This window comes from Peromyscus leucopus, chromosome 3 (assembly GCF_004664715.2).
Source record: "Peromyscus leucopus breed LL Stock chromosome 3, UCI_PerLeu_2.1, whole genome shotgun sequence".
In the NCBI taxonomy this organism is placed as follows: Eukaryota; Metazoa; Chordata; class Mammalia; order Rodentia; family Cricetidae; genus Peromyscus; species Peromyscus leucopus.
In genome coordinates this window covers 81,558,052-81,572,554 of record NC_051065.1, presented here as the reverse complement: position 1 = coordinate 81,572,554, position 14,503 = coordinate 81,558,052, and the positions used below count along the sequence as shown (strand labels likewise).

General features: G+C 38.1%; 1 protein-coding gene across 2 annotated transcripts in view; it reads right to left on the bottom strand.

Moving 5' to 3' along the window:
- The window catches only part of Grid2 (glutamate ionotropic receptor delta type subunit 2), a 1,432,020-nt gene that overhangs the window by 335,029 nt on the left and 1,082,488 nt on the right, over window positions 1-14,503 (bottom strand). For both annotated transcript variants that reach the window (XM_028880742.2, XM_028880745.2), the window contains exon 10: window positions 10,819-11,016. In XM_028880742.2, the coding sequence (XP_028736575.1) occupies window positions 10,819-11,016 (198 nt within the window). The remainder of the gene's footprint in view (window positions 1-10,818; window positions 11,017-14,503) is intronic.

The following is a 14,503-nucleotide window of genomic DNA, read 5'->3' as shown; positions in this document are numbered from 1 at the left end:
ATCCAGTAACAACTTTGGCCTCAATAAATGCATACTAAATGGCAAGTAAGAAGAATATTCTACATCACTTACATACTGTCATATTTCAGGCTTTATCCTATAGCATCACAAGCAACTTAAAAATAACAGCACTTCTTCAATGTTCAAGAGATACTGCTGTAACTTCAAGAAAGAGATAATCAGAAATCACTCTTCTGTTGTGTAGATACTTTCTGTTTTCTGATGGGTCACCTCAAAGCTACTTGCAGACAGAGTGTGTGCAAGTTATTTCTGCCTGAAGTGTTTGAACCGCATACCTGCATTTCAATAAAATTCAAACCAGTGGCAAGGAATGAGATTGAGTGTATTTTTGCTTTAATTACAGTGAAAACGTCAAAAACTCTAGAATCTTCTTTTTGTCCTTCTATATATTTAGGGTTCTGTACAGAGGAAGGGGATGCAATGCCTCATAAGGGAGAAGAGAATGAGCTCCCAGAGACTGTCTGTAAGAAGCCAGTGCTTTGGGCCTCTCCCCAGTGATCACTCACCACATCCAGTAATGTGACCTCACTGTACCCAAGGAGCCTCTGCAGTCAGTGTGGGTCACTGCCTATCTTGACACAGTTCAGGATTGGTCAGTTTGTACTTGTATTTAATCAGGGAAATAAACTTAAAGCCTACCATTATGGAATTATCATTTTTGTTGTTGTTGTTTTTCTGTTTCTCTGTGTAACAGTTCTGGCTGTCCTGAAACTAGCTCTGTAGACCAGGCTGCCCTCCAACTCACAGAGATCCACCTGCCTCTGCCTCCTGAGTGCTGGGATTAAAGGCACACATCACCACTGCCTAGTTGAATTTTCACATTTTAATAAACCTCAAAATCCATGAGACTCAGAACCACAGACGTCTGAAGTGCCATGGTGGAAGGTCAGAGTTAATATCAACAGTCATTTAAGAAATGGCTCTATGTCCAAACATCCATTCTGAAAATTAGCATGCAAAACCTAACAAAATTTCCTGAGAAGGAGTCTGTACACTGACTGCTGTAAGGTGAGGGAATATTTCAAAGTGTCCATGTGGATGTTTATACTTCTCTTTATTCTCAAGACCCAGAGGAAAAAAAAGGTATAAAACCTTTATTACACCAATGGCGTTTCCAAGCAGCAATGCACTATGCCGCCTTCCACAGGAGGCAAAGTTCTACATGTTTGTAATTTCCAGTGTCACTTCAGCTGTGATTTCATAGAACTTACATCCCAAAGAAAAATGACTGAGCAATCTAAACACTGAACCTTACAATTATGTACCCAGAATCAGAAAATTTCATGGTTGGAATGTCTTTTAAAATTTATGTTGAATATCGCCGCTCACATGTGCCTTCTTTTATGTGCTTGAAGTCATCTTAGTCATTCAATTTTCCTGGATCCCTGGCCTGAGATAGATGAAAGCTGAGGTAATAGATGGCATTTCGATAGAAAACAGCAGATGTCAGGATTTATACATCCCCAGTTATAGGGTTTTCTCATCTGAGCTCTGGTCTATAGATCACCTTGTTCTGACTGATGCAGTACTCTGCTAATTTATAACCTTTAGCCTACCAAATCTTTTAATTCCACACATATTGTCCCAAAGTTTTGATTCTGCTTGCCTGTAATCCGTCTTTAAAATCAGAGCCGTTCCTAGACAGCATCATTCCCTCTGACAAATATCCAGTTTGTGGTGTTTAGCTTCAAGTCTTATTATCACCACTTACCTATGCTTGCCATCTCTTACATCACGTGCTTAATGATTCAAGTCCTTTTTCTGATTGAATTGCTCCTTGATGTTTGTAATGTGTGCCAATTAAATATCACCTGCAAATTCAGAAAATTGCTCCTACAACAATCCACTAGAGAATTTGCATCTATATAATTTATCCCTTTAGAGATCTCGCCTCATCCTTTGTGTTCATTAGTGTTAAAACATCCTCATCAACAACAAATATTTGGAGACATGTTTAGTCTTCTCCTTCTGCACACAGTGTGCGTGATCTGCTACGACTATGCTTTAGCTCTATAGGTATCCAGTGGACAGATGTTAGTCATTTAATATTCAGATTTGCAGAACCTCTTACCACATGCATCTTTTGAACTCCTTTCAGGTCTATATCTAGTACACTCTTGGAAACTCAGCCCATTAATATGTGTTTAATCTAAATTAAAAATTAATGACTGAACTGGTCATCTCCTGTGACTAGGTAAGACTTCCTGTGGAGGGACTGGGGCATAACATTTGACCTACAGTCTGTCCAGCTTATGGAATAAGGGTGACACAGAAATTGTGGGAGTGGTGAACCAATGGGACCAGCCTTAGGCCCTGCCACAAGAGTGAGTCCACTCCTGTCACTGCCTAGAGCACCAGGTCCCCGAGGTTGGATGGCCCATAAACCTAGGACAGAACCAATCATGACTAGAGGGAAAAAATGTCAATGTAATGATGCCTAACAATAGTCTGCTATATTAGTATATTGGTGCTTCACCCAATAGTCATCAAAGAGGCTTCATTCAACTGAAGGAAACAGGTGTAGACCCACAACCAAGCATTAGGTGGAGCTTGGGGAATCCTGTGGAGGAGGGGAAGGAAGGACTTTAGGAGTCAGGGGGTCCAAGGACATCTCAAGTAATCTCACAGAATCAGCTAACCTAGGGTCATGGGGGCCCATAGAGACTGAGCCAACAACCAGAGAGCCCGCATGGGACTGAACTGGGCCCTCTGCATATGCGAGAGTTGTGTAGCATGATTTTCTTGTGGGACTCCACAATGGGAGCAGGGACTGTCTCTGACTCCTTTACTGGCTTTTGGGACCCTTTCCTCCTACTGTGTAGACTTGAGCAGCCTTACTACAAGGCAGGGTGCTTAGTCTTACTGTAACTTGATATGTCATGTTTTGTTGATATCTATGGGAGGCCTGCTTTTTTCTAAATAGAAATGGAGGAGGAGTGGATTGGGGTAGAGAGGCAGAGGAGAGGAGGGAGGGAGGGACTGAGACTGGGAGGAGAAGGGGACAGGAAACTGTGGTTGGGATATAAAAGAAAGAAAGAATGAATAAAAAAGAAAGAATTAACATCTTAGTCACCAATTGATTTAAGGTATCTATATGGAATTTTCTTTTAAAATATCTTGTTTCTATTTCTCTTTCATAAAACACTTTGTTTGCAAAACTACATCACACTTCAGAAGGTTCATCAGCATCCATTGCTGGTCAGTCATGTGCAAGAGAGGAAAATGGGGACAGATTCTGATTTGTTGACTGACAACGATTTGGTGGATACAGATATTTTCAAGGATGCTGTGCAGTCGGGAAAAGACATGGAAGCGTGTAGAGGTGTGTGTGCTCGCCTTCCACACAGAAACCTCTGGCCTCTTTCCAGCTACTAATTCTTTCTAACACCCAGAAATTCTGGGCATTCTGCCACCACAAACTGGACTTCTTAGGAAACTGTGACGAGGAAGGAGGTTGTTCGTTGTGCCTCCCTGGAGATCAGGGTGACTATGAGGCTTTTAACCCTCGTCTATGCCAAGAGCTATTACAGCCCCTCTTCCCATGTACACGAGGGGGAGAGGGACAGATCAGCACACTGCTGTTCTTTAGCTGTCCCTCACGGGCAAATTTCTTTTTCCTCTACTCCTTATCTTACCCACTAGCCTTGATACAATGCCACCTTGATCTGATGGAATAACTTGGGGGCTTAAATAACAACTCAGTGCATGATCTCCCTTTCATCCAACTCTTCTAATTGTGTTTTCATATGCTCCTTTTAGTTCTAGACATTACCTGCTTGTGTAATGTCCAGATGTCCATCAACAACCCACTCCTAGACAGTTCTGCTAGGGTGCTCATCGTTTATAAGAGAGTCAGTGTCCACAGCCTGTCTTTTGGCCATGCTTTCCCAGTGTGTTTTTATTCTGAGCCATTGTTCTGCTGTTCTGCTGCCTTTGGTACACCTCCTCTACTACTGAGCATGTTTCATTCCCTTTATCTCCTTTGAGTTTTCAAGTCCTAATATCCTAGTAATTATATCTTAGTATATTAACTAATTTCCATCAAATTAGTCTTTCTGTTAATTTGTTGCAGTCATTTTAGTATAGACATCTCTTTAGTTCCCAATATATATATTTTTTAAGTCTTATCTTCATCCCAGTACCTTCCCAGGCCTATCTAAGCTATCTTTTTGAATTCTGAATTAAATCACACTTTTCTTGTATGTAAAAGCCTTTTGTAATTTTACCAGCTAAATAATAAAGTCTGAATTTTCTTACATGACAAATCCATTTTTATAACTAGCACTGTTATTGCCTTTTACACTCCTATTCATCTTGAAGGCCCAGGTCAAATGTTCCTTTTCCATGAAATCTTCCCTCTTCCCAGGCAGGAGCTGATCCCTGGCCTGTGTGTTGCCATGGCACCCTATGCCATTTGTCACATGGTGTTTTTTTTGTTTATTTATACTTTTTCTTTATGTAGTCTATGGAATATTTAAAATTAAGAATGATATCTGACATCTATTTCTATTATGGTAATCACCTTGCCCAGAATATAACATGCATTCAGAAATGTGTGCAAATGAATGGGTAAATATAGGGCATTCTGATGTACTTGGCATAGAAAGTGAACATATTCTCAGCCTTCTGCCTTCCATAAGAAAGACTATGGAAATAAGATCTCTATATCTATATCTCCATCTAAATATACATCTGTATATATGCACACACATATATATTTATATCTCATAAACCAGAATTTTCTTTCCTTTCTAAAAAGTCAAATGCTTGCACCTATTTTACATTTTATCACACTTTACATAGTTATCATTCAGCTTCAGCTTGCCTGAGCTGCCCTTAGTTCTCTTCCCAAATTATCAACCCCAGTGAAAATCACATTTTGTCTTCTACGGTTGTCCACACTCCTGCCACAGACTCTGTCTTGTGATATATCTAGACCATATCTTTTCAATGACCCTTTGAAACTCTATAGATACATACATACACATGTATTTAAATTTTTATTATCATTTTATCTTATACAAAAGGGTGTTTTGCTGGCATGTGTGTCTGTTTATGATATACATGCTTGATGGCCCATGAGGCAAGAGGAGAGTGTTAGATCTCCCCAGGGCTGGAGTTACAGATGATAGAGATCCTTCATATGTATACTGGAAATCAAATCCAGGTCCTCTGGAAGAGTCACCTCTCCAGACCCCACCTAAATGTATTTATATCACTACACAAATTCTGACCCCCTTCCTTCAATTAACTGGTGGGAAGGTTAAGTTAGCACTTGGATTCTGGAACCAGACTTACTGGATTCAAAACATGGACTTGCAATGTGGTTATGCGGCCACTTAAAGCTTCTTTACTTTATTTTACTACCTGCAGCACTGAGGTAGCAATTATCCCTTCAGTTGTGAGTACTAAGTGCTAATAGATACAAAGTGCAGAGGATCGTTGTAGCAAGAGTCAATTCTACACACATGCTAGTAATTACCATGCAGTCACGGCTACCTTGTAGTTTTGAATTTTGATGTATGCTAACTGCCAGAGTTGTCACATATGTGAACTGAATTTGTCTTTAAGTCAAGTGATGTTTTATATAATGATATGTACAACAGAAAGCTAACTCTAACTAAAGATTTAACATGAGTTACACCTTATCTTTAGAAAAGCACTAAGCAATCAATCAGATCCCATCTGCCTACTGTGCTGGTGCATTATTAAATGCCCTACTCCATTGCAATAGATTTCCTTTTGGGTAAATCATGTCCATCATTTTTTCCTTTGGAAAATGTATGTTTATTCTGTTAATTTTCCTCTGCTGTGGTCTTAGAACTTCATTACAGATTTTATAACCTCTTCATACATCTCTAAAGCACTGACACTGACAGTTCTTCGTCCCAGACTCCTCAACATTTTGCAGTCTAATTTTTGTAACTTAATTAATATGCTCATTTTAACTTTTAATTTACTGCCGGTTTCTTTGTGTATGTGCAACTATTGATAGTTTCTTTATAATTTCAATAATTATTCTTGCACATAAAAAGGACAGTATTTACTTTGCTTCTTAGTCATTCTCCCTTCTTCCAGCTGGGCAATCTCTTCTTTGGGCAGCACTGCATTTGCTTACTCCACATGTTCAGCCCTCCCTCCCCTCGTGGTGGATACAGGCAGGCTGTAGTTGTTTGATACCGGGAACACTCTCTTGGACACAACAGTTCGTGGTCAGAGCCAGTTGTGTACTTAGGCTGAGGTTCTGAATCAGAACTATTGGCAGAAAAAAAGCTAATGTTTATGCTGGGACAGACGAAAGGCTGAAACCTAAGCCTGCAGCTTCTGAAAGTCACCTTGCTTCCAAGAAAGGAGAGATGGCTTGTGAACTGGGATTACACCAAGAATGCAGAGCTGCAAGAGAGGAAGCAACTCCAAGGCTCAATGAAATGTGCCTGGATCTTGTTCCTGGCAGCTTAGCTTTGTGAGCCATTAAATTATCTTTTCACTTTCATTGGATTGTCATTTGCAACCAAAGACACCTAATTAATTTAACTTAGAAAATACAGAAAGGTTATATTTGAGATGAGAATGCCTTTTCAAGCGGTGGGAAGGAGCAAAGATGTGGAGGAGATTGAAGAGAGAAGAGAAATGGGGCAAAGAAAGGCAAAGGGGCAATTTAAATTCCATCTATATGCTGATGAGACTCAAATGTGTGTCCATTCCAGATCCCTTGTCTGAACTCCAGACTCTTACATCAAATTACTTATTTCACTTTCTGTTTGGATGGCTCCAAGGAGGCCTATTCACAGTTCTAGAGTCAAACACTGGCTCAGACCCTAGACCTTCCTCTTATTAGCTGTTTGACTTTGACCAAGCTTCTTAAACTCTCTCTCATTGCCTTGTTCATTTTTATCCATATCAAACAAAGAGTGGCTGTTTCTATTTTATGGAATAATTAAGGGGATTTCAGGAACCAACACCTATAAAATTTTGACAGATACTGGGCTTCTATTATTCATCTCTAAAATGTTAGCCTTTACTCAATGTTCAAAATACTCTTCTTAGTATTTCCGTCCTTGGGTTCCCCTATCATAGTCAGCATTATTCCTCTCAAGTCAATTTAAGGGAGGTGGGAGTGACTGAATAGAACATGCTAAATGCCTCATATAGTAGGGGAAAGGGGCAAAAACATTTAGTCTTGCTGTGAAGATGGACATTTTTTAGAAATAAAGTCAATCTTACTAAGCTATGGGTAGTTGGTGGAAAAAACCACTAAGGCATAATCAGGATATTGTTCTCATCTAATGCAGTATGAATAAATCACTTAACTGGTGCCCATTTCTTAAATACTGAGACTTTAACAATATCCCAATACATAAGAAATCTCAAATTTATCTCTTAACTTAATACTGGATAGTGTGATGATCAGGGAGATAACTTTAAAATGCTTTTTATGTCTGTTAAAAAAAAGTAGGAAAACAGAAAGGGTGAAGAGAGAATTAAAACATAGAAGTTGCTCTTTAAATATAGTAACCATGAAAGGCTTCTGTGGACAACCTTTAAGCAGAATCTGAAAACAAATAAGGTAAAAATAAGTATGATTATCTTCAAACAGAGCATTCTGTGAAGACAGATGGATGTATGAGTAGGTTCTTTTAAAGTGAGAAGATTAAAAACCATAGTCTGGAGTATGGTGAATAAGAGAGGCAGAAGAGGTCATAAGGCAAGTTGTTAGGGCAAATTATTCAGAGAAATGTCAAGATTATTTTCCCAAAGATAAGTGAAACAACATGCTATGTCTTTCACTAGAGAGGTGACTATGTCATTCAGACTACTGTATTGATATTTTTCTCTGCAATATTCATAATGGCTATGATATAAAACCAGATTAAATGTTCATCCATAGATGAAAGGATAAAGAAAATGAGGAATATATGCACAATGGAATTTTACTTAGCCATGAAGAAGAATGAAATAATGGCATGATGGAGAAATAATGGCACTTGGAAGAAAATCGATGGAACTGGAGATCTTTATATCAAGGAAAATAAATCAAGTTCAGAAAGTAAATTTTTCTCATATCCAGAGATTAAATTTAGATTTATGCCAGTAAGTTGGCTCAGTGCATAAAGACATTTGCAACCGAGTTTGACATCCTGAGTTCAATCTCCAGGACCCATGCATCATAAGGAATAAATTGAGCTCCAAAAGTTAGTTGTCCTTTGACCTCTTTACATGTGCTATGGCACATATGCACTACCCCACCACCACTCTCTTACACATACACAAATAAATAAATAAATATAAAAAAGAAATTAGATTTGTATACATATATGGAGATACATAGGATTCAAAATAGAAGAGAAATTGTGAGGGGAGAGACAGATCTAAAGGAACGGTGGGAAAATGGAGAAAGTAAGGAAGAGAAAGAAAGACAAATATTACAGACTTTTTCCTGTAAGCAGAATCTATATTTGGTTTTACAAATACACACACACACACACACACACACACACACACACACACACACACACACATTCCAAGAAAGCAGAAATAGACTATTTGGGGGAAAGAAAGAGAAGCAGTGAGATTATGTTTGTATGTATATATGCATGTATGTATGTAAATTAGGAAGCAAGTGATAAATGAGAAGAAGGAAAGTAATTGAACTTCTGTATGTGCAGCATAAATAATGGCAGCTAGAGCAAAGTACAAGTGAATCTAAGGAAGATAATGGTAGCAAAAGATGTCTTTTTCTACTGCTGTGGTTGGATAGATAAGATGAAAAGCTTTGCCTTTGATCTTCCACCTCCTGATCTGACCTATTAGCAAACTGTCAATCAACTTGCAAAACGTATGTTGAATTTATTATAGTTTTAAGCACAGCACCTGGGGAAGGTTTTATTAATCTATCAGCATTGGCTAATGAGACCAACTTTACTTTCCTTGTGCATTCCTGGATTGATTTTTCTGCTTAATCTTCATAGTGACTGTTTCCCAAATAAGTGTACATGTGATTTAGAGAGGCCTTAAAGATTCTCATAAGCTAAAATGGTAGTAAGTTCATCACTGGTAACCATAGCTATTATCTGTTTCAAATCAAAGTGATTGGGTTGCCATTAGAATAGCAGAATAAATAAAAAGGATTTTGAGGTGGAAGACTAAGAAAAGAAAGGGTTGATATTTTTCTGATTATCTTAGTATTTTTAACACATGATGAGCTTTAATATCTGAATCCATCCCAGATGAACAATGGACCTCTCTTTAAGATTTGAAAAGCATGGAAAACCACAGCTCCATCCTCAGCACCAATGACCTCCCAATTCCCTTGATAACTAGTTCACTCTTTCACTATTCCCCAGGACTAATTTTATTTATTTATTTATTTATTTATTTATTTATTTATTTATTTATTTATTTATTTATTTATAGTTTGAGATAGAATCTCACTGTGTAGCTTCATATAATCTAGAACAGGCTGGCGTTTAACTTCCTGCCTCTAGATCTTCCTGCCTTTGCCTCCTGAGTTCTGGGATCAAAGGTGTGTCTCACCCCGGCCTCCTCCAGACTCTAATATTAAACAATTGTCCCGTCACTGTCAGCACACTGCATGACTTATTTCTTGTGAAGAAATTTGAAGCACTGTGATCTCTCAACTTCTTGTCTGTGTATTTCAGCCACATACTGATCATAACATTTCAGTATGAAAGCAACAACTTTCCCTCACCAAAACCATTTCTCAAACTCTTTTCTAATGACTCTGGGACATTTATCACACATTCACTTCTTCTTCTTCTTCTTCTTCTTCTTCTTCTTCTTCTTCTTCTTCTTCTTCTTCTTTCTTCTTCTTCTTTTTTTTTTTTTTCAAGACAGGGTTTCTCTGTGTAGCTTTGGTGCCTGTCCTGGAACTTGATTTGGAGACTAGGCTGGCCTCGAACTCACAGAGATCCGCCTGCCTCTGCTTCCCGAGTGCTGGGATTAAAGGCATGTGCCACCACCGCCTGGCACATTCACTTCTTTTTCTATGTTAAATTCCTCTTTCTTTTTCTTTCTTGGCTTATAATCATGTTCAATTCTCTATATATCTAAAAGCAAACAAAATTGGCAAAAGCAGTTATCCTTGCATTCTCTTTTCTTCTTGTATGTCCTCTTGAGCGTATGTGTATGTGTGTGTGTGTGTCTGTCTGTGTGTGTGTGTGTGTGTGTGTGTGTGTGTGTGTGTGTGTAAAAGTTCCCTCCACATTTTCCCACAGTCTTGAGCAGTCTAGCTCTCTCTTCACGCCACTTTTTGAAGAAGTAGACAGATACTGCAGGGGGATCATCTGTTGGGAATGGGTACTGCAGCAAGTTAGGATGACTGTTATACACATAGTCACTGAGGATCCATCTCAATTCACAAACCATTTGGAAAGGAAGTTCTAACAGAATGCTAACCACTAATGTGTCAAAGGATAGAGATTGATGCAGAAGATAATGCCAGATGAGGCAAAAAAATATACTTATAAACTTCCCTCAACTGACTGATCCCAAGAACTACCTATATTAGAAAATCCTAGGAAAGCCAACAGAATAGACAGGAATAAAGCCAAAAGACAGAACGAAGACGGCAGTTGTAGTTTCCTGTTGTAGGATAGCCTCACATTTAAACTGTATTTTGCTATCCAGTTTTCTCTTCACAATGTTCATTAAATAGCACTGGGTGAGACTCTTGCACTAAATAACACAATCAAATATTTTCCATCAAGCTTCTTCATATGAAGGCAGCTTTCATTGCTCATAGCTGAAGTTTTGGGAATGAGATAAATGAATTCTTACCTTAAAAACAAGTTCTCCTACCAATCCATTCCAAGTCCCATCTTCCTGTGGGCTTCCATATTTGTGGTCCGGTGCAACATAAATTTCATAGTTAAAACCCAGGTAGTTAGATAGGGCATCCAATACATCAATGGAGAAGCCTTGGTATTTCTTCGGTTTTCCCAAGACATTTTCAGAGACCATTACAAAAGGCTCCTCCTACATGGAAGAAAAACCTTGATGTCAATCAACATTGCTCCCTAAAAACAAGAGTTCATTCTTGAAAGAGTCTAGCTGACAACGTCTCAATATCATTTCATGCTTTGAAAAAAACTAACTCGGGAATATGGTTCATACATTATTGATGCATCATGTTATTGAACTGTGCTTAATCACCCAGTGTCTTGTCATCTTTTATTCCATCATTGTCAGATCAAAACTGAGATGAATATAACTAAACTTTCCATGAGTGTAATTTCCGGTTTCTTGCTGTATGGGGACAACTTAAGATTCATCAACAATGTAATTGATTTTTAAGAAGCTATGGTTTTACTGTCTCAATTAGATATTTTGTCTACCTATGTAAAAATAGATAAGAAACGTTAGCTCATGCATATCTGAAAATAGCAAATATTCAAAAGATAATATAGTTTACATAAAATTTAGAATATCACCCACACTAGAAGTTATTTGGCAGGTAGTTTTATTATTTTGATATAAACATATTTCATTACAAAAACAGCTCTGGTACTATGACTAGTATTTTTAAAACTAATTTAGCAAATTTTGACAATATGGTTTCATACCTTATATCTTTCATCTTCTTGCATGTTTTTTTTAATTATTTAATTTGGTACAGTTCACATGTATCCCAAGATGACCTTGAATTTATTGTCTTCCTGGTTCACCTCCAAAGTGCTGGGTTAAAGGTATGAGCCACTATTCCCAGGCTTTGAGGTGCTAGGGACTCAACCTATGGCCTCAGGCCTGCTGCAAAAGTACCCTCTCCTAAGTCTCTGCTCTTGATGAAGCTAACACTTAGGCTGCTTTTGCTTTAGAACAAGTGCTAAGAGTGCAGTTGTTTGGAAACATGTGAGCAGATGACAGAAAATTCAATAGTTCATTACTTGATTTCCTAAACTTTTGCAGAAATAATTCAGACACATTAATATTTAATGGCAAATACTTAATATTTACCACTGTCAGTGTTAGTAGTCCATGCAACACTTGGGGCAGACCAAAATATTTCCTTGGGTGGAAATATATAAAGATTTCTTCTTTGAATTGTGTTTCCATAGAGACACAAATTAGCCATCTTTGGTATGCACAATAAGATTTTGCTTTTGGCCTTTTTGTTTGTTTGTTTATAAGTGAACACCCTGTACATTCCTGCCCCTATTTTAGGATACTCTCCATCATCAGCCTCAGTTGTTCTCCCCAAAAATTACCCCAAGAAAAATGTTTTCATTATCAGGGTCAAAAGCTGCATTTACTGTCAAGAACATCTTTTAAAATGTTGAAGATGATATAAGCAGCTATTGTGTACCCAGAAAATCAGCACTAACTTTGATGTTCTCGAACAACATGGATATGTCAGCATTTGTGCTGCCTTTGCCAACATGGTTTCTGAGATTGCCCATGTTTTCTCCTTTAAGTTTATTTGCTTATCTATCTATCTATCTATCTATCTATCTATCTATCTATCTATCTATCTATCTATCTATCTATCTATCTATCTAACAATATGTTGTCTTAGTGTCAAATCAATCAGTAAACAGACAGTAAGAGTAAACAGCTGTTAGTTAAATGTACCCACTAGTTTTCATATAGTTATAACTCTCCCCAACATTTAGCGCTACTAAGAAATAGATGCAATCTGTAGCTCTCTATGATGCTCAGTGAGGCTATATGACTAATTCCAGCTAATGCACTATAAACCATGTGATATGTACACTAGTTCTTGTTGTCTTTCTTGTAACTTTCTCGCTGAAGTGAACATAAAATGGCTGATGCCCTGGTAATGAATCCACACACCTCAGAACAATCAGACAGAGGGGTGTGTCTCTGACAGGTGAGCTGTTGTACCAGACTAGGATTGTCTTTCTTGGGTTACATAATGCATTCAAAAATATATATTAAATTTTAGTCCTTTTTGTTGAAATACTATTTTTTCCCATTATGGTAGTATTTCATCTTTTTTTTTTCTTTATTAAGAAATTTTCTACTCATTCCAAATACTATCCACAGATACCCCCTCCTCCCTCCTCCCACTCCCCAGCCCTCTTTCCCAAGCCACCCCGAATCCCCATATCCTTCAAATCAAGGACTCCCATTTGGGAGTCAGCAGAACTCAGCACACTGAGCCTAGGCAGGTCCAAGCCCCTTCCCACTGCACCAAGGCTGTATTTCATCTTAATGACTAATGATTGTTTATTAGACCAGTAGATAAAACCTTCTGATAATGAATCATACTTTGTCACATTACTAACTTACTTACTCTTAATGGTATCATAAGATACATGAATGAAAAGTATTAATTTCATCTGCTAATATTACATGTAAAGTACAATTCAATCTTGATAGAAAATTTTGTATATATTTTCAAGTTCATAGGAAAACTTCCTAGGCCTGTGAAATAGCTCGGTCGGTAATGACACTTGCCACTAAGCCTAATAACCCAAGTTCCACCTTTAGGACACACATGGTGGAAGGTGGAGGCACTAGTGTTGTGGAGTGTACATTACCCTCCTCACCACAATAGAAATAAATACAGATAATGAAAATAAAATACAACTTCCGACAAATTGTTAAAGCTTGAACACTTTTTGTTTGGGTTTGGCACTGAACAAAAGACTAGCCAGTGACTTCATTTGGCCAATATTCTGAAGTAGCTAGTAAGGTTGTGAGAAGCAGAAATGAATATAAGAATTGTAAATAAATATCAAATTTACACACACACACACACACACACACACATATATATACATATATATATGTGTGTATATATATATATATATATATATATATGATCGAAGTCCAATAATTAATAAGGCCTGGCATACCTATATCATGTTTAAAGTGATGCTGAAAAAACTGAACTTATTTCATTTACAACTTGTTCAAGTGTAGGTTATGAACATAGAAAAATCATTCATGAAAGACAGTGCCTGACTCTCTTACCAAAACTATTTGGCCCCATTCTCTGTTTTCAGGGACAGTCTCTAGTTCATAACATAAAAACCATTTAGGCGAAGCAGTAATGTAATCACCAGAAAATGGAATAAATTTTTACATTACTGGGTTCTCAGACTGTGTGAAGTCCCACCTTGAACTTGAATTAGAGACTTCTAGAGCTAGTACTATCTCCTACCTGTCCCCTTACCAAGTACCTCATTTACCACACAGATCTGGGTCTTTGCTGAGTCTGAACCTGCAGTCTGCATTAGAATTCCAGTAGGAACTCCCAGAGCCAGTCCACTGGCCTGCTTGCCTAACAGCCACTACCCCACCCCTCTCCCCTGCAGGGCCCAGCCTAGTTAGAGACACCTAGAGCTAGTCCCTCACCCTTGCTTGTCCACCATCTTATCCATGTGCCAACCTGGGACCATGAGAAGCCCCATCCACAACCCCAGTGGCCCAAGGACTGAAAAATAAGCAACATTCTGCTGATCTAAAAACTTACAGGTTGGAATAATACCAACCAAAG